This window comes from Dermacentor silvarum, chromosome 4 (assembly GCF_013339745.2).
Source record: "Dermacentor silvarum isolate Dsil-2018 chromosome 4, BIME_Dsil_1.4, whole genome shotgun sequence".
In the NCBI taxonomy this organism is placed as follows: domain Eukaryota; kingdom Metazoa; phylum Arthropoda; class Arachnida; order Ixodida; family Ixodidae; genus Dermacentor; species Dermacentor silvarum.
The window spans coordinates 180,751,000-180,771,238 of record NC_051157.2 but is presented as its reverse complement, the minus strand read 5'-3'; the positions used below and the strand labels follow the sequence as shown (position 1 = coordinate 180,771,238).

Genomic DNA, 20,239 nt, shown 5'->3' with positions numbered 1-20,239 from the left:
ATTTTTTTCCTGCTGCTTTACAATCTTTTTAACACTGCCGCATTTGACCTTTTTCTGAGGAAATGCTCCCACCTGCTGCAGTAGCTTAGTGTCTCAGAAAGGAGTGCTATGCGTTTCACTGCCGAGCTAGATGTTCTGGGTTTGAGCCCAGCTGCAGCGGCCACATTTTGATGGGGGCGAAGTGCGCAAACGCTTGTGTATGTAGGTATATATTAAGTGTTCTATTATTTTGACCAAGTGACTTTATTCTGCTTTGATTTTTATATGGCTTATTTTCAAACTTCACTCATTTGAAAACCCTCCAAGAGCTTTTTCAACCAATTTGCTTATGTTTAAAGTGTAAAAACCTTATTTTACCTCTTCACTATGCAACATATACAGGGCATTCTACGTAACTTGTGCCAAAATTAAAAAATATGCAAGTGCCAAGTAGCTGGACAGTACCAAGGCAATGCTGTTTGCCCCCGTCACTTGGAATTCCCCTCCCCCAAAGAATTCACAACTGGTAAGCATAGATGGCTGTGTTTATACAGTGTGTATGTAGGCTTATGTGGAGCGAACTAAAAAAAAAAAAAAAAAAACACTGAGAAAATTGGGACTCTACATTTTTTTTTTTTGTGTTTCAGAACAATAACATGCATCGCCTCCACAGGTGTTCTCTGACCAATAGCAATACAAACCTTACTATGTATTCAAGTATTATACACAGCACTAGCCCAGGTGGTGCCAGTGCAGCACGTCTTTTAATTGAGCACTGCGCCACATCATCTGCTCGTCGCACCCGCTCAGTGGCATAGAACAGCTCTATGTGAGTTTCTAGTCCCTGATTTGCTTGTATGCTTTTGAAAGACGACCATCACCGTGCGCAATGAATGATGTCCAACAGGCTTGACAGTGTGGACAAGCAAACAAAACCTAACCAACACATGCTGGTCTCTCATGTTAAAGGATGGAATACACAGTGATGCTGTGCATTTCCCAAGGCAGTAGAGACATTTCTGACTATGCAGGAGTGGGACTGCCGAAAGTTATTTTGGAGCAATTTTTGGAGCAGGTTAAATTGGGTTTTGGAGCAGTTTGGAGCAGACAAAATTGCATTTTAACACAGTTCGGAGCAGACTAAATTTCATTTTGCAGCAATTTGGAGCAGATAAAATTTCATTTTGAAGCAGTTTGGAGCAGTCCAATCTGAACTTTGGTGGAATAATGGAATATGGTAGCGCACTTCGAAACCACGATGAAACACCAAATAACCCATGACGAAGCGCACAATAGAAGCGCACTTTGTAGCTATAATGTACTAAAATATGGAAGAGTGGGTCGAGAGGCAGCACGGCGCATGCTTTTCTGTAAAGCCGAGAACATTCGTTGCACTACGATCAAACTATATACTCCTACGCCGACGCTTATGATGATAGCAGAAAATGTTCTCACATTATGCTGTCCAATCGACCCTGTAAGATAATTTCTGGGTCACCATATGTCACTGCGCAGACCCAGAGAGCCACAATCAACCCTGGGCTGGTATAACATAAAACTATTCCAATCTGCTTTTGCTGCGATAGCATTTATATGGACTCTCAAGATGCATTTCTGGTGTTGCCGTCGCCATGATGTCCCGTATAAAGTCCAGAGCGATAACACGGTCGCCGTGCGCCGTATGGTGCATGTGCGAGCGAAAGCTTGCGAGGGTGAGCCGATGATTGCGACTCAATCTCACACGCGCAAGGGAGGAAAGCGGGAAGGGAGCGTCGTACACTAGGCACCAGGGGGAGGGAGTGTGTGTGTGTGTGGGGGGGGGGGGGGTGTCGTTCACTCCAGCGGCCCCTGCGTATGGGCAGGCCCTATCTTGAGAGCAATCTGCAATGGGGACAGAGTGCGAGTGCTGATCGATAGCTTCGTGTGCACAGCGTTTTCGCCGCTTAGTTGGCATTGAAGCGAGAGGCAGCACAAGGTCAATTCACTCGCTGCTGCTGGCACGCTTCCTCACTCCAGCGTTTTGACAGCGAGTTTCTGCGATCATCGAGTGACGTGTTTATGTTTGCTTGTGCGCGCGTGATGCCATGCTTGTTAATTTAGCGTGCGAATGTATAGTTTATACGGTCAATAAATCTACTACCCTTGCTTCATATAGTTGTCTACTAATTTGCTATCGCAATCGATGCTATCGCAATTTGCTATCGCCCGTTCCTGCGGCGAGCGTCTGCGTCCTACCTCGTAGCCGAGCGAATGAGCCCAGCGGAAGATGACAGGGAACGCATAGTACAGTGAGGGATGAAAAAAAGTAGCGATAGAGAAAAGGTGCAAGGAGGAAAGCGGAAAGGAGGGTGCAGAGGAACCATGAAGCGACAGCGGAGGAGGGTATGGCGAAAACATAAGGAAAGCGTAGTGCGGCAACGGTGGCTAATTTACGAGATCTCGGAGGTCTGTCGGCGGCGGCTGTTGTGAAGCGCATCCACGAGGGAGTATAGTAATAGTCGGTGTTTCAGAGAACGAATGTGCTTGCTGTTCGCGGCCACTGCCGGAGCACACATGCCAAAACCGTTTTGGTGCAGGGTGGCACAATTTCGGTCAATTTTCTGTGTTTTGCACAGTTTGGCGCAGGAGTCCCACCCCTGACCATGGTAAACTAGTGCTGAAACTTCCTCAGCAGAAAGGAGTGCTGTAAAACACTATCTAGCAGGCAAAGGAAGCAGTTTCTGGTAACACACATTGAGGATTCCTAATGCCACTTTTTGTCACCAGTCTCAAGGAAAAAGCATTGAGTAGCTTCCAAAGAAAAAACGGTAAGCTGTCGAACAGCAATGGCCTCAAACATAAGTATGCTGACTTTGGCTTTGTGCATTCGTGAGTTCTGATACAGGAGGCGCACATCTCTTGTGGCTTGAAATCTCCCATTTTCGATGATGCCCAAAGTGCCCAGTCTTAAGATTTTATTTAGTAACACAGTGAATCAGTTGTAGTGCCACCGGGCCAGCAATGGTTCCCTATGTAGAAAATTTGTGAAAAAGCTTAGCAAGCTTTCATGTACCTAGTGTGTCAAAAAACATCACATCAACAGTTGCCTGCAAATGCCAGTTCTGGTAAAGAAGTTCTGAGCATCTTACAGTGAAGTTATGGCATAGTGCACCACAAATTGGTGCACTGTACCGGTAAATGATAAAAATCCAGGAAATGGTAAAAGCCAGCTAATGATAAAGTTGGAAGTACTGTGGGCCACATATGGCAAGCTTCACGGCACCTCCTTAATATTTCTTTTTTGTGCTTGGGTTGCCACGCGGCATAACCTCATAATGGAGCTAAATATAAGCATGCAGGCCTTTTTCATACAGACACTGCAACAATGACCAAAATGTATTGTCCATAGTCCATCTTTCATAGTCTTCAGCTTGATCACTGTTCAATTACACACCTTTAAGCACACTGTCGCGAACTGTCTTTGTCCCAGGGCACGTCCAAAGTAGATCTTCGTACGTGGCAGTGGAGGCTACATAACCCCAAACGCTGCACTGCTGAAAGCTACCACGCACAGACATCAAAATACTTTGTCAAAAATATTTTATTAATTTTTTTTGTTAGACCCAAGGGGCAGTCAATATGACGCCCCAAGGGTCGATTGCAGCCTCCCATCGACACTCACACATATACGGAGCACAGACTTCACAAACTGCAAAGCCCAGCCAACCTCTCTTCATCCTACTACACATTACAGCATCATTCAACATACAAGAGGCCCGAGACAACAGCCTCCTTGACAATTTGCTTTGCCACAGTGCATTACGTTGACAGTGAAGGGTGTCACAGAACGACAACACTGTTTCACCGTAGAATAAGACACCAAAGCCCACTTTTCCTTGACTTTGTTGCTGATATACAACCCCTCCCCACAAGCTGTAATGCACAATGGCGAAGCAAGTGCAGATCTGTGAGCACGTAACAGGGGCAACATGCAGTGCAAAGGCAAGGGACTTCATGGGGAACAGAGAAAGCTTTTATGTCACAGCACAGGTACCCCCCCCAAAAGAAATGAGACATGGTAGTAGCCATTATCAGGTGAAGCACCCTGCCATCTACTACAGAATTTAAGTCGCAAACCAAACACAAGCTTTCAGTGCAGTAAGCTCTCCAACAACACAAGCCATGCACAAAGACAGCCATGTTCGTCTGCAGCAAACACTGGAGGGCACCATTCAAAACTCGCACCAGTGCCCAAGCCAATCAGCGAGCAGTGATGCAACACTTGAGCAGTTGAAAGCGTAGCAGTAAAACAGCCGACAGCAGCAGCAGGTGGGAAGAACGAGTTTGCCCATTTGAGGTTGTTACTTGGGCCTGCTGAAGTGCCCGCCTACAGCTTCGGTATCATGCAAGCTCCATGCAAGCCAGCAAGCTTGTGGGTTGCTCCCAGAACATATCCACAACGATTAAGATTATTGTGTTCTCACTTGTAGGGAGAGGCAGCACACATTCGCATGCAAGCATTGTGCGACAGGCAGTATGTGCCAATAACGGCTTTCAGATGCAAGGGGCAACTCAACAGAGATGCAGATACACACAATACGCCACAGGGCAGTTATAGCACTCGGTGAGGCTTGCATTACATTGTTTGGCTACAGTCCCAAATTCTAGGTTTCACCCAGAAACACGTCCTTTTCAAATGTGCGTCCTTCAATCCAGTTCCAATGGGAGCCAGTAGTGACTGCTGCTTTAGCTGGCATCAACAGCACCATTTCCAAGCAAAACTCCCCAGGAAAAAAAAACTTCACCTGAACTCCCAGCAGGGCGCAAAGATGCAGGTTGGGCTGCAACAACTGCATTAAGTGCAGTGCGAATGCAACGGCATCAAATAGTGGTCACTGCTGTAGCACGCAGATGGCATCAAAGAGACACTTTCCACTGCAGAGGCAAGCACAACGTGAACACTTCTCTGAGGGATGGTCACAGTTCCTCGGCCATTTCTTTACACCACTTTAGTCACAGAGTCCAGCATGCCATTAGCGTGGGGGCTCTACAACTTGCGGTGCATCTTGCGCATCATCTGTAGTTTGCGCATCTGCTTCTGCCGCAGCTCTTCTTCCTCGCGCCTCATGTCCTCGAGATCCTCCTTGAGTCCGATTCTTGCACTGCGAAGATGGCGGGTGACAAAAGTATGAGTTAGGATGCAACAAGAAAGCTGACATACACAGCAATCTCTAAAGACAGCCAAATGTGACCGATATATGACAGTTGTCTGGAGTGATGGCAGGCATCGCCATCCGACCTACTGCAAACTACAACGCTAGAGTTTGAAAATGAAAAATGAACATGGCATGACAGATTAAAGCTGCTTTGTTTACACTATCATAACACGATGGCAAGTCATTAAACTGTGTTAATTGTGCCTGCCTTGCTCTGCCTACGGGATCTTATCACCATAAAAACGTAGCTAAAATCTCATGCGAAACAAACAGTACAAAAAATTAATTTTATTTCCAGTATACATACAACTAAAACGCCTTACATGCCATAGCATTTGAAAGCATGTCACCAGAACCTTTTTACAAGCGATGAAAAAGATTATACAGTAGGCGCTATCACATATCACGCCGAGATCGCATCTGGAGCTGCCTCTACTTTCAAGAGCCACGCACGTGTGACATACCTGTTTCTGTTTCTTCAACCCTTGAAGCGCTGTACTCGAGATATCTAGTTCAGGCATCTCTGCATACAATGATTCCTTCTCACTCCTCGCCTTCCCCAAGATAGTTTGTGATTATGAAATTCCCACATACTGGCAACAACAGCTGTACAGAAATGGTTAAACTAAAATTTCATAGCAGCTTCAATTTGTATGCGAAAGGTGGTGCGAGAAAGTAGATTGTGAGTCGGTGCTGCATGGATGGCACGCATCTCAATTTTCAACACGACGGACTGGCGCAAGAAGCCTGTGCACTTTTTTTAGTGACACCTAAATACAAGAAGTTCTTGTGAACTCTGATGTGCAGGATCCCATTCATAAAATAAACCACATTCAATTTTTTTATTAATATATTAATTGAATAATTAGCATAATAATTTCTGTTTGATTATGATCAAGAATTTTTGTAAAATGATGAGCAACATATGGCCAATAAATACGGCTTGAAATCAGTCTGCTGACATGTTGCTTCATTATAAACTGAATTTGATACACCGAGGAAAAAACCCTCTGGCATGCATCAAAAATGCCCGGCAGTCAAAAAAGGTTAAAGGTAATAGCATGGCATTTGGGCCTTCGATGTTCTCATGAATTGCATACTGTTATTTAGGACCTGATCACCAGTGCTTTTCATTTATCTAGTTTTATTTTTCTTATTTTTCATATATGGGCATATGTGCTCTGCTATGTCAATATGCTGTTGCGTTTCTTGCCTGCTATTGTTTGTTTATCCTTGTATTGCATTTTTCCTTCTCGACCCACTCCTGCCCAAAATGTAGGCTGGTAATACAGTAGAACCCCGCTGTTACGTTCCCAGGTGCTGCGTTTTCCCGGCTGTTTCGTCGTTTTCGGCCGGTCCCGGCACAGCTCCCATAGAACCCAATGCATTGGTAACCCCGCTGTTACGTCGCAACTGCGGGACCGTTCCCGCATCATACGTTGCGAACTGCCACACCGCGCCGGCCCGAGCCGCCATTTTGACTTTTCGTGTCGCTTGGGTTGGTTGCTTGACGATGGCATTGGCCGCCCAAAGTGCTGGGGGCAACATTTATTACGTATTTTCGGTTTCCGCCAGCAAAAGTATGGCCTTTGATATCCGCTTTTGCTATCTAAAGATGATGTCTATGACGCGTTGCGGCCCTAAAATTGGTTTTGGCTCATAGATGTTCCGTATAAAGTCCAAGGGCGATAACGCCGTCGCCACGCGCCATATGCTTTCTTTCGCGCGAGACGCAGTCGTCAGCTCCCCTCGCACGCTTTCACTCGCACATACAGCATACGTCGCCGCGCGCCGTATGCTGTATGTGCGAGTGAAAGCTCGCGAGGGAAGCCGCGCGGCCGTATGCTGAATGTGCGAGTGAAAGCGTGCGAGGGGAGCCGACGACCGCGTCTCGCGTGCGAAAGAAAAGCAGGGAGGAAGTGCGCCTCCTTCCGTTGCGCTCGAGGCACCAGTGAGGGAGCGAGGGGGGGGGGGGGGGGGGGGGTAGCGGGCAGCGTTGTGCTCTGGCATCATACTGCGCGGCGGCGCGCGCGCGGTCCCGCGGGCCGTATCTTGAAAGCGATCTGCGTGGGGGCAGATTCTACGCAGTGTAGGTGCGTCGGCGGCTCGTGGCTTTGTGCGTGCTGCGTGTTCTCGGCGCTCAGTTTGGGTTGAAGCGATAGACAACAGCACGAAGGTCACTTCGCTCGCTTCGCTCGCTTCTGCAGCGGCGCTTAACTGCGCGTGTCCGCGCTCATCGAGTGTGATGTGTTCATGTTTGCCTGTTGGCGCTGACACCGTGTTTGTTAATTAGTTAATAACCGAATGTTTACAAGTTTATACAGGCGATAAAACTACTATTCTTACTTTGTATAGCTCATCGCAATCGATACTTCGGCTGTCGGGCGAAACTACTTTTTGTCGCACGTAAGAATTAAAATAATATTGTGTGCAGTTCAACACTACTCCCATTTCTCAATTTTTCCTGTTTCCTGGCTCTTGCGTTTCCCGGCTCTTACGTTTTTTTTTTTTACGGTCCCGTGAAAAACGTAACAGCGGGGTTCTACTGTATGCAAAAGACAAAATGAAATTTTAAGGAATGTAATGAAAACATAGTGCTTTGCCTTGTTACTTTTGGTCAGCAAGATTAGCTGAATACAGGACTAAGTCGCTAGCCCTCTCAAATAGGGCTAAATATAAGTGATGCAGTGTATGCAAAAATAACTCAATTAACTAAAACCTTTCATTGAAAAAAAAAATCTACTTAAAAAATTGGGTTGTTTGAATTGAAATAACGTTTTCTAAAGAACACTGTATTTCTGCAAAAGCTATGAGATGGTGCTGTCAAAAGCCCCAAGGAAGGACTATCGAAAGTGGTTGTCATTGGTTAGAGCACAAGCTTGCACTAAGCAATGGTCGCAATATCTTTTAGTTCGTTTGGTAAAAAATGCGAGCTTTTCATTCGGACAAATGCACAAGTTCACGCAATCTGGAAATGTCAACATGCGACTTTGTTACGGTGACAATATGCGTCAAATTACAAATTGCAAGTTTCTAGTTTTATTCACTCTTTAGTGATTAGGCCAAAATACGGTGGCACACGACAGTGCTAGCAACTCATCTGATGCAGAAGTTCAAAATGGCCGCGTGCGGTTGGCTTCATCACAAAACATTAGTCACTGGACAGCAGTTTAAAGCCATGCTTCTTTGTTGTTGTTTACAAGTACACATTCACGTACGAAAAGTGTTGCATAAGATCACAGGCTTGCAGCACTCCACTGCATGGAGCAAACACTTGTAGTCACACTTTTTGTCATCAAGTGTGCTTCATTTTTGATAACTTATTTTGTAGCTGCTTTACAGCTTGTCTGATGTTTGGTATTTTTCCTGCATTCAGTATGACCCTTAGCCATACATGCATAGCATCATGGGCAGTCTCAGAGGCAGTCAGTCCTCCCTCTAACCTGTGGCAATTTTCTGTGCTTGTTTCCCAGAAGAGCCTGATTAGTGCTCATCAGTATTTGAGATCATCAACACTTGATGCCCTACACGTTCAAGTCAAAGTCCTTTCCCTGCATTCAGGCTTGGTTAATAAGTTTGATTTACAGTACACAAGGTTTCCTCACCACCTGACCCGCTTTTTCCAACAGGCACTCTTATGCCTGAGACTTGCTTTGCCAAGGAAGGAAATTTTAAAGAATGTGAAGAGGACATAGTGCTTTGCCTTGTTACATTTGATCAGCAAGATTACATGAATACAAGACCACGTTGCTAACCCTCTCAAACAGGCCTAAATATAAGTGATGCAGCCCATGCGCAATAATGACTCAAATGAACTGAAACATCAAAATACTTTGTCGAAAATATTATTTTTTTTTTGTCAGACCCAAGCGGCAGTCAATATGATGCCCCAAGGGTCGATTGCAGCCTCCCATCGACACTCACACAAATACGGTGTGAAATACGAAACACTGCTTCCGAAGTTTCGCTATCATCAAAGTAGACCACCTGACCCACTTTTTCCAAATGCCCGAGACTTCTCTTGAGGTACTCACCTTCGAACTTCCTCCTTCATCTGTTCTGCGTAGCTTGACTCCATGGCTTCATCGTCTTCATCATCCTCAAACCTGAAACAAAAGGTGAAAAGAACTCTGAAGGCATGCGTAAGACCATTGGTGCAAGCATTCCATGCTGCCCAAGGACAATAAGCAGATAAGCAAAGCAGTGAGGAATCTGGGACCGGCCCAAGGTTCCATATTTTACTCAAATAATAGACACACTTTCGCATCCGCGAGAAACTCATGTAAAATTGGGTATTGCATCTGTTATGCAAAGTTACATATAAAGCAAACATTTCACAGTGCTGAAGGTAAAAACACCGGTTCCAAAAGCCAAATTAAAGCACCCCTGACACACACTTGTACTGGTGCCTCAGTAATGCAAGGATTAAACACGTCAAACATGAAGCGCGCAGCGTGCAGACGGTTAACGAAAGAAAAATGTGAAGGACAACATGGCTATAAAAATGTGGCCAAATTAAATGGGACTGCAGCTCATCATAATCTGTCAGGGATGGCATCTCCACCAGCACGCCATGTGCATTACACGCAGAAATTTCCAGTCTGGATGCCACAATTTGAGCGTATTGGAAAGGGTGGTACTACCAGTTATGGCTAGCATACGTGAACCTAATACTGTATATGAAAGTTTAGTTGGCTGCCGGAACACGCGAATTCATTTGGACTCGGCAAGTTAAATACAGAGTTCAGACAGCAGCAGTGTTCTTCAAGGCAGATCTTGCAAAATGAATGTGATTAAACATCGAAACTTTGATTCCTGGCCATGCACTTGGAAGCTACAACACAAACGAAAAAGCCTTTTCTTTTGTGTTTCTCCATCCTTTCGATCCTGAAACAATGTGATTTGGCAGTATTTACATAGGCTTCAATTAAATGAAACTGAATTGTGGGAATTGACGTCCCGAACATGCACACATGGTTATGATTGGCATAATTGTGGAGGACTCTCCACTAATTTTTACCGCCTGGGGTTTCTTGACATGCACCTAAATTAGTAAGTCAAGCTATCCACACTGAAATCTCGTTACTACAAGCTTCATATCCACAATTTTTTTCCATTTTTTGCAGATAAACGAAAATTTGAAAAATTCCCAGCCAGGAAGCCTATGTTTCGATGTAAAAATATTTCGGTACAGTCGTAGACCGATAATTCGGATTTGAAGGGGACCACCAAGAAGTCCGAATAATCTGGAGCACGATATAACGAATTCGCCCTAAAAATAGGTGACCTTATTCCACAATAGACCATAAATGATGTGCCGTATTTTTGGATCGCCATTTTTTTGGGATACCTTCAATTTTGCATGACTAATGCGAGACGCATCCACTACGAGCGACGGCATTCTTGGCACAGTGCCAAGCACGCTATGTTATCACTGTGTGGAAACCCTGCAGCCCGTCTATGTGTCCAATGTTAGTCACGCGAAATATCGCGAAAATGAAAGTACCGTATTTACTCAAATCTAACGTGCACTTTTTTCTAATGAAACGGGTCCAAAAATTGTGTGCACATTAGAATCGAGCACGACCATAAATCTGCATTACCATATTGCCATCGGCATTTCAAAATGACCACCTCGTACGCGCTTCGAGCCTAGGTGCCATAGCTGCCATGGTAGCTGCCACTCCATGCCAGCTGCCGTAGCTTCCTCCATGTGCTGTATACGTGTGGTAGTGCGTAGTGATAGGTAGTGCGTAGTAGTACGTCTACCGTCTGTCTTCCCGTTTTCTGCGTTTGTTCTGTCAGCATGAAGTGCTGCGTTCATCACGATACCGCATTTAAAAGGAAATTTATCATGGGTGCGGAGACGGACGGAAATCGGGCCGCATCACGGCGTTCCTAGAACCCAAAACTTGCGTGCGGAAATGGAGAAAACAGAAGGAGAGGATTTTCGCCAGCAAAGCAACACGGAAGGGTTTCAGTGGACCAAAGCAGGACGTATTCTGTGACGATCAACTTCGGTGATACGATCGCCTTGGCCCTATCTCGAACGCGGTCTGCGACATGGAGAGAGCCCACCGTGCGCTGCATTTTCGCCGCTTATAGTTCGCGTTGAAGCGGGAGGCGTGCTATCACGAATATCAATTCGCTCACCGCTGCTGCCGCACTTCGTCACTCCAGCGTTTTGACAACGAGTTTCCGCGGTCATCGAGTGAAATGTGTTCATGTTTGCTTGTGCGCGCGTGACACCATGCTTGTCAATTTAGTTAGTAAGAGAATGTTCACAAGTTTATACGGCCAATAAAACTACCATCCTTACTTCGTATAGTTGTCTACTAATTTGCTATCGCAATCAATGCTTCGCCTTTCGGGGGAAACTGCAACTTTTTTTTATTCATCGCAACTTTAGTGCATTGGGAGTAAATATTTGTTTTTCCAATTGAGAGAAAGTTGTATTTCTGTACGAAATCATGAGGTGCGCGGTACTGTAAAACATTTTTTTTCCCCCTGTCTTTTGGTCACGGAAAACGGGCGTGCGTTACCATTGAGGGAGCGTTAATACACTATCTTCGAAACTTATTGTCCAAGAATACAGCCTAAGTTTGTCAACATGTTGCTGTGCGCACATACTTGTCCTTGGTCTAAAAATTCTGTGGCCGTGATTTTCTAGCAAAGCCTTTTACGCTATTCCTTATCACGCTTTTCGCATTTTATCAGTGGTCAGAATGATGCTTCGCACTTATTATCAATGGGATAAGCTTGCCATGAACAGAGGATGATAAGAGTGGCATAAAATTGAGCGCAAGGCAGTGTTACAAAATCCCAACCCATATCAAGCCCATTGTCATGCTGTCGCTACAGACAAACGAAAGTACAGTCAATGCATGCGCCGAATTTTCATCAGCGACGACAAGATCACCTAGACTTTGCTAGTTTCGGTTTTGAGGAGGTGCCGAATACGACCATGCTGGCGATGTAGCAAAACGAAAATATTGTTATTTCTGCTTGACTCAGGGGACAAATTAGCCCACGGTTGTGCAGTCGGAGTCGGAGTTATAGCATGGCATGCTGTAAGGTGTCCCGAAATTTTCGTCGTCCTTATACAATAAGTCTGTGGGGCTAGTGGCAGTGCTACAGAGCTGTCCGAAATATCAAGCATTTCTGAATTACCGGTGTCCGTATTATCAGCTGGCAACTGTGCTACAAATTTCAAAACACCGAACATTTTTGAAATAATGAGCAAAAATTCATGCTTTCTCTGTACAGTCAAACCCACTTATACGCAACAATATTCAAGAAAGTCAGATTGTTATAACTGATAAATGTTATAACTAGGTTCGACAGAAAAAAGAATAGGGGACAAACATTCAAATATTTTAATTACACATAAAGAAGTACAATTGAACCCACTTATAAGATTACTGGTTTTAGCAATACTTGGATGTAACAATGAGCAGCTGCCACACTGCAAATAACTATTATGTGTGTTCTATATTAAAATGAACCGCTTACTATAATGCTCCCATGCCACATTAGTGCTTATAACAATTGAATCTGGTTTAGTTAATTCCACCCCTTGAACGCAGGCAAGCAACTGGAAGGGACAGGGACGTGCGAGGCCCGCGATGCATTGTTATATTGAGATTTCACTGTAGCACCACACTGCAGTTTGACAACAACGACTAACCCAGTCACAACTAACTACATCACTCTCGCATTTGATGCTGTGCGCAGCATAGACGATGCAATGTTTTGAGAGAAAGATCTGGTTTTTGTATCACCAATATGGGGGTGCATACATTACACTAGTGTGTTCATCATGTGAGTAAAAGGTACAGCAGCTGACATCCATGATGAGCAAACACCAACTTCTACCATACAGGCAGGTCTTATAGCATATACAGTGGAACCTCGATGATACGATCACGGCTAATACGAATTTCCGGATGATACGAATTTTTTCAAGGTCCCGGCCGAGCCCCATTACTTTGCAACGTGCTAGAGAACGGTTGTTATGAATCGATTTTCAACCCGCGTCGGTTGATACGAATAAATGCTGCCCCACCGACGGCCGCGAAAGAGAACAGCGCACAGTCAGGCGTGGTTTCCCTTTCTCTTTTGGTGCGGACGCGACGCCGGACAGCGCGGAAGCCGCGACTGGGCGCGAAGAGTTTGAAGCGGTGGCGATTTTGTTGCTTTTGTGCTTTTCTTTTTGTCTCTTTGCTCGCTGCGGCGGCCGCGCGTGGCCGCCGCAGCAAGCGAAGGTTCGTGCGGTCTATGGCTTCAACGGAAACTGAGCGGCGTAAGCACAGCACATACAAAGGTCAGAGCTGTGTGGAGATCGCTTTCAAGATATGGTGCGCGCGACAACACCAACAGCCGGCACAGGCGCAAAGTACAAGAACGCATTTGTTGGCAGAGTAGGAGCCCCCCCCCCACTCCCCCCCCTCCCGCGCTACCTTCCCGCTTTGCTCCTTTCGGTGGGAGATTGCGTAGCCAGTTACCCTTGCGCTCGGTTGCAATATATGCATTTGGCGCCGCAGCACAGCGTCGCCCCCCCTTCCTCCCATACCCCCACAGCCTTTCGCGCAACGGAAGTCACGTTTGCTCTCCGCTGTGCGTTCGCTGTCCGTGAAGGCGTGCGCCCTTTCACTCGCACATACGGCGGGCGGTGACGACTTTATCGCCCTTGGACTCGTGCTCCACGTCTCATGCTCCTCCTCCGCATCGCATTCGTTGATCTCCTCTTCCATTGGTGGGCACACCTCGTGCTCGCTACCGCCATTGTCGGCGAGATTTTCCCGCGGAAGCCGCAATTTCGTCTCACGCAGCTGCACTGTAAGCGGTATGCGTATACATGGAGTTCTATGGGAGGGTAAACAGGAGTCGGAAAAGGCCGCGTTGTAGCCAGTTCTGCATTATAAATGGTTACGTTATAAGTGGTCTATACTGTAAATGCTTTTTACGTACGTGTGCCTGAGTGAGTTCACCTCTTGACTCTTTAATTTAGCTTGTTTTAATTGTGTTTCGATGCCACGAATTTCGGCTAATACGAATTTTTTTCATGACCCCGTGAGATTCGTATCATCGAGATTCCACTGTACTATGGCAGTATTACCACCTCAATTTACACAGTCGTTACTTGAATTGGACTTTCAAATATTTCTTGTAAACGCGAAGATATTTCATTTTAATGTTACAAATGTTGTGAGCATCAGCTCTTTTTTTTTTCTTATTTTGTTTACTGCACTGGCCAGCCAGTTTGACCAAACCCAATGTATGACCGAGGGTTGAAGGAGAAAATGGTGCACTCACATGTTTTTATCGTAGCCAAAGATCTCACGGATATGCTTGGAGTAGTCGATATCTTGCGGTGTGTCATCGATAAAGTCATCCATCTCATCTTCTTCATCCTCGTACTCGTCTTCCTCTTCTTCGGAATCTATGTACTGGACTGCAGATACAAAAAACACAATAGGCATTTTTACAGTCATGCAATGACATCCACAGATGGTGAATGGCCGGCCCTCCCAAAAAGCTGGACTGAACTCAAGGCATTGGCGTATTTGCACAAGTATTCCCTTCAGGCGCTGTGTGTGCAATTGCAATTTTACTTGCATAGGCCAGATCGCAATTTTTTTTTCTTGCCTTTGTCTGCATGCATGCTTATAACGAACATCGGTTATAAGGAAGGTATTTTCATGCCCGATGCGACTTCCTTATAATGAAGCTCGACTATAGTTGTAACACGTGAAGTAGTTATCCTGTAGAAAGCGTCGTAGATCAAAAGCAACTGTACTGAAGAAGGTGAGACTTCTACGAGTGCACCACTTGCATAGCTTTAGCAGCATTATCTGCTAAGTATGAAACAACTATTGTCGGCAACGGTCGACAACAGCTGTTTGGGTAGAAACAGTTCCTTCAAAGGCCAGCCTTATGCCACAGTAATCTAGAAATGCTGCTCCACGCAAGAGATGAGGCGAGGCCAAGCAAGAGAGAGAGCCAGCACACTGACCGCCCTGCAGCCGCCGGTAGAGGTCCTCGTACTGTTCCTCCAGCTTCTTGGTCTTTGGCGCGGGCTGCGTCGTCTCTTTGCGCTTCTCCTCCAGCTGGCGCTTGATGCGCAACGCCTGCTCCTTGCGCCGTGCCAGCTCCTCCTCGCTCAGCTGCAGGCAACACACAGGGAGAAATGCTGTTGCACAGAAACCGGGCACGCAGTCATCAAACTTAAAAGCACCTTCACTCGTTCACTGTAGCGTGGTTCACGGGTGGGTCATGGCAGTAATTCCCCCTGTGTGGCTGTGCAGAGCTTTCCCGCAGTGCACAAAGCAACATCTTTGCTAGAAATCAACGGACAAGGAAAAATTCTTGTTGCTTCTGATCTGACACACTGTGCTGCCATCTCTCTCTTCTAGGAAGTTTCAAAGGATCACAGCTCCCTGGGTGACTCACTGGTGGGTCACGACGCACCAGTGAAATAAGTGGCCCACCAGTGAGTCATCATGTATGGGACTTGAGTCTTCAAATCGTGCCACCACAGTGAACGTGTAAAGCTGCACTGACATGACATTTCTGACTTGTGATTACATTGCATCAAATGCAAATACAAATTTACTTCCATCATAACTCCTTACAAAAGTACAGCAATGGCGAGTACGCAGATGAAAAGCCTCTGAAGAGGCGTGACAGGGCCCCTGAATGAAGTCAAAGTCCATGCCATCTAAACCCTAGAAAAGATGCTGTGAAGTGCGAGAGCGCTCTTAATAGTTTACTGTAATACATGTTTCTATGAACCAGTTTCCGTACCCAGGAGGTGGATCTGTCATGACGTCTCGACATGCTGGCTCTCTACATTCCTGCAATCACTGCCAACGTTAATAGAACCAACTCAGTTTCACAGCTCCACTGAAAACATGGGCTCCGTGGCGGTCACGAGAACTAACGGCGCTGCGATCGAGTCACGCTACCGGCAGCGCTTCCCGTTGCGCGCCTTTGCTGCGGCTGCGTCCCATGTGGTTGTTGTGGTGCTGTGAATTTGTTGCGTGCTGCAGAAGTTCGTTCGGAGGTTTGAGTGCTCGCGCTGGTCTGCGGAGGTATGAAGCCTGGCTTGTGTCGAGCATGCGATATGCTGACGTGTTTTGCACCGGGTTGAACAAGGGGCTACAAGTCGACAGCTAAGCGCTACATTTATTGTGTAAACATTCTTTGGCGAGTACCACAGGTCCGTCAAGCGAAAAGTGTAATGCCTTGTACTATCGGCACAAAAATACGTAATTTGCGAACTAAAATGTTTAATCATTATAATATAAATGTAGATGATCGGTAGCTTTATAAGAGATAAGGAACAATTTAAAAAATTGATCAGAGGGAATACCCATAGGGATACATAGGGTTGCATAGAAAACGCATGGGGAAGCTTCTAGTAGGGAGGAGCAAAATGAAGTTTGGGGGTGGGCCAGCATGCAATACGACTGTAACTTTCTCCAAGGAAGTGCATAGCTTATACAGGGTTACCCGACTATCATGCACCAAGACTTAAAAATATGCTAATGCCATGTAGCTGCACAGAAGCAAGGTAATGCTGTTTGCCGTCGCTTGGAGATACTCAGATTATTTTGTGCATTCTGCGTAAATACATAATTAGTCTTAATTTATTAATAAACTTCTCAAATATTATTGGATTAAAAGTGTAAATCATAAAATTGTAAAGTAGCATGAAAAACTCCCAATACAGCTTTATGTTGCTCAATACGTGCTACATAAAAGTGTTTTTCCGAGCGTGAAAGAAGCCTGCGAATATATGCAAAGTGCCTCGAGCGGCGAGTGGCGCAGCAATTTTGCGTGTCATCGCGGGCTTATTTAATGCTCGGAAAAACAATTCATGTAGCACGTATTGAGCAAAAGAAAGCTGTATCAAGAGTTTTTCATGCTGCTCTACAATTTTCTAATTTACACTTTTAATCCAATGATATTTGAGAAGTTGATTAATTACTTGAGGCTAATTATGTATTTAGGTACATAGCGAGCGAGGACCACGAAACCGCCCACGCCGGCCAACGCTCGCTTCCTGATAACGGCAGAAAACGAAACTTCAGGGAGCGGGCGGCACCGGCACAGCGACGGGCGCACGCGGGGAGCGTCGAAGGTGAGGGAGGAGGGCGGCAGGGAAGCGGATTTGGCCTTTACAATCCCGTAGCTTCAGTGGCTCCCCTCGCGCTCCCTCTCAACTCACTCGCAGCTACCTCACCTTCGACTGTCTCAGTGCGCGCCTGCCTCCGTGCCGGCGCCAGCTTAGCCCGCTCCCTAATGTTTCGTTTGCTGGCGCTGAAGCAAGCGTTGGCCGGCGTGGGCAGTTTCGCTGGCCGGACTGGGTCTACGCCGTTGCTTCCCTCTGCGCCGCAGCCCCAGATGTTGGCACGTTCACACGTGTTCTGGCGCAACACAGAAACGGCGACCTTGCCATTTGAGAGTGAAATTTCTGCCGCGGTACTTTTCCTTTTTCTCTCTCTCTTTCTTTTATTGCGGTAGCAATTATATAGACACTTCAACAGGATTTCTGCCATCGGCGTCAGTGTCGTCGCGCACCGTATGCGCAAGCAAAAGCGCGTGGGGGACGCGCGCTATCACGGAGAGCGAACGCACGGCGGAAAGCAAATGCAACCGTCGCGCGAAAGGCCGTGGGGGTATGGGAGGGAGGGAGGCAGGGCGACGCTGTACACCGGCACCAAAGGCGTATCTTGCAACCGAGCGCAAGGGGCACTTACCATTCAATCTCCCACGCGAAAGCGGGAAGGCAGCGCGGGAGGAGGGGGGGGGGGGTGCAGCTTCTACTCTGCCAACAACTGCGCTCGTACTTTGCTCGGCTTTGGCGGTCGCCCGCACCTTCTCTTATCTCCACGCGGCTCTGACCTTTGTATGTGATGTGTATTCGCCGCTCAGTTTCCGTTGAAGCGATAGACCGCTTGAACCTTCGCCCGCTGCGGCGAAGGTCAAAACGCTGGCTGTGCTTGCTGCCAGCGTTTTGACAGTTGTTGTCTGCAGTCATTCAGTGTGGTCTATTCATGTTTGCTTGCGCGCGCTGACACCATGCCTGTTAATTCAGGTGGTAAGCGAATGTGTCCGAGTTTATGCAGCCGATAAAACTATTATCCCTACTCCGAATAGCTCTCTACTAATTTGCTATCACAATTGATGCTTCGCCTTTCGGGCGAAACTGCGACAGTTTTTTTTCTCCGCGCGGCATTGAGGGAGTCTCGGCTAAGCTTTTGCTCTATGGCGGAGACGGAACAAAGCCGGTCGGAGGCACCACCACGTGATTTGGTGCACTGCTGAGAGCATTGTCAGTGCGCGGTATGTTCGAATTAACCATTTCAATGCTTTAGCGTTCGAATTACAAGGCGTTTTCGCCCATTGGAATACACATAACTTTGACGGGACCACAGTGCCAGTTCGAATAAACCGGAAGTTCGAATTAAGTGTGTTCAAATTAATGAGATTCGACTGTATAAACTTAGAGCACCTGCTGTTCAAATATGCAAGTGCCAAGTGGAATTCACATAAAAGATATCATATGGATACAACTGAAAAATGTGAACCCCTACTACTTCTAAAATACAGTCCGATCCGACAAACAAAAGGTGCATGCATAAATATTGACTAACACTTATGACAACACAAGTGAACCTATGGAATATTTTTTCACCCTTACTGTAGCAATCAGCATTTCCAGATACCAAACTTCTTTTATGCTACCATCTTATCAATGCGTGTGCCAATGATGGGAAGTGGAAATAATGGTGACAGGACGTGACCCTCTTGTCACTTCTATTTCCACTCTCTTTATCACTGGATCAGTACACACTCCAGAAGTGGTACCCATTTAACAGAACAGTCACCTAAATGGAAAAGAAATCCCGATGCTCACCCGTGAGTTACTCGCCGACTTCTCCTCGCCTTTCCGACGCGCCTCCTCTCGTGCACGGCTTGGAACGGCCGACTTGTGCGTTGATGTGCGACTGTCGTCCCTGCTGTGCGACGACTTGTGGCTGTGGGAGGTGGAACCCGAGGAGCTGCGTTTGACATCGGCTGCGCTGGAAGATGACGATGGCTTCTTCGACAACTGCGATGATGATGATGCTGAAGAGGAGCCCTTGGGCAGCGGAGCCTTGGGCTTGTGCGAGTATGCGTAGAAGGTGTCTCCTTCGTCCGCCTCATCTTCGACTCTCGACTTCGACGAGGAGGCCGGCTTCTTGGAGACCGAAGAACGGGCATCCGGTGCTCGGCTGCCATTCTGCAAAACAAAGGGGGTAGGGAACAGCCCTTCGTCTATACAAGATTCTGGCTTCCTCCGTTTTAAGGCTGGAAGATAATCATAAGTCTCCTCTCCATAAAACCATCTCGTCTGTAGCATAACAAGAATCAAGGGACAGGTTTCGCATGCTGAGGTCATTCGCGTCACTGCTTGAAGCTTCTGTCTATAAACACGCACATCCTTGGCTATTACGGGGCAGATGGCCGCAGGACCTTGACCTGGAAGGTACAATGCCACCAAATCCCCAACCAACCACAGAGTCTGCCATGTTCTGCCGAGCAACCAACTACAGTGGTTATGGTGTAATGCTACCGAGGTTGTGGCTTCAATTGCGGCCACGATGGCCGCATCTACCCCCCCCCCCTATAAATTAGGCCACCACAAGAAAAGCTCATTTATGTAACTTTCGGTGCGCAGCGAGAGACCTAAGTGGTCAAAATTGCTGTCAATGCTGCCACATGCAGTGTGCCCTAGCTACGTTCCATTCCAACACAACCTTGCGCATATTAAAACACATGAACAGTTTTGTAAGCATACAATGCGCATAGTGTCATGTGTGTATTTTGTTCTCGTACTTCTTGCCCATTCAGTGATTTGTCTGACATCAGTGTCTAGCTTCAACTCAAGCAAGACGTGCTCATAGTACAAGTATTCTAGCCACTAGTGTGATAGGCCCGTCATAACAGGTGTAAGCGATGCAGGCAGCACATCTAAATTTGCGACAATATTGCGACATTTGATATGGAACCTGCAA

At 46.5% G+C, this 20,239-nt stretch overlaps 1 protein-coding gene across 2 annotated transcripts in view; it reads right to left on the bottom strand.

The window, feature by feature from the left end:
- Positions 1-3,541: 3,541 nt before the first annotated feature.
- The window catches only part of LOC119450793 (protein SPT2 homolog), a 52,953-nt gene continuing 36,255 nt past the window's right edge, over positions 3,542-20,239 (bottom strand). For both annotated transcript variants that reach the window (XM_037714292.2, XM_049666245.1), the window contains 5 exons: positions 19,099-19,464; positions 15,190-15,340; positions 14,490-14,628; positions 9,209-9,280; positions 3,542-5,120 (listed from right to left, as the gene is read on the bottom strand). In XM_037714292.2, coding sequence (XP_037570220.1) covers positions 5,006-5,120; positions 9,209-9,280; positions 14,490-14,628; positions 15,190-15,340; positions 19,099-19,464 — 843 coding nt within the window. In that variant the 3' untranslated portion in view covers positions 3,542-5,005. The remainder of the gene's footprint in view (positions 5,121-9,208; positions 9,281-14,489; positions 14,629-15,189; positions 15,341-19,098; positions 19,465-20,239) is intronic.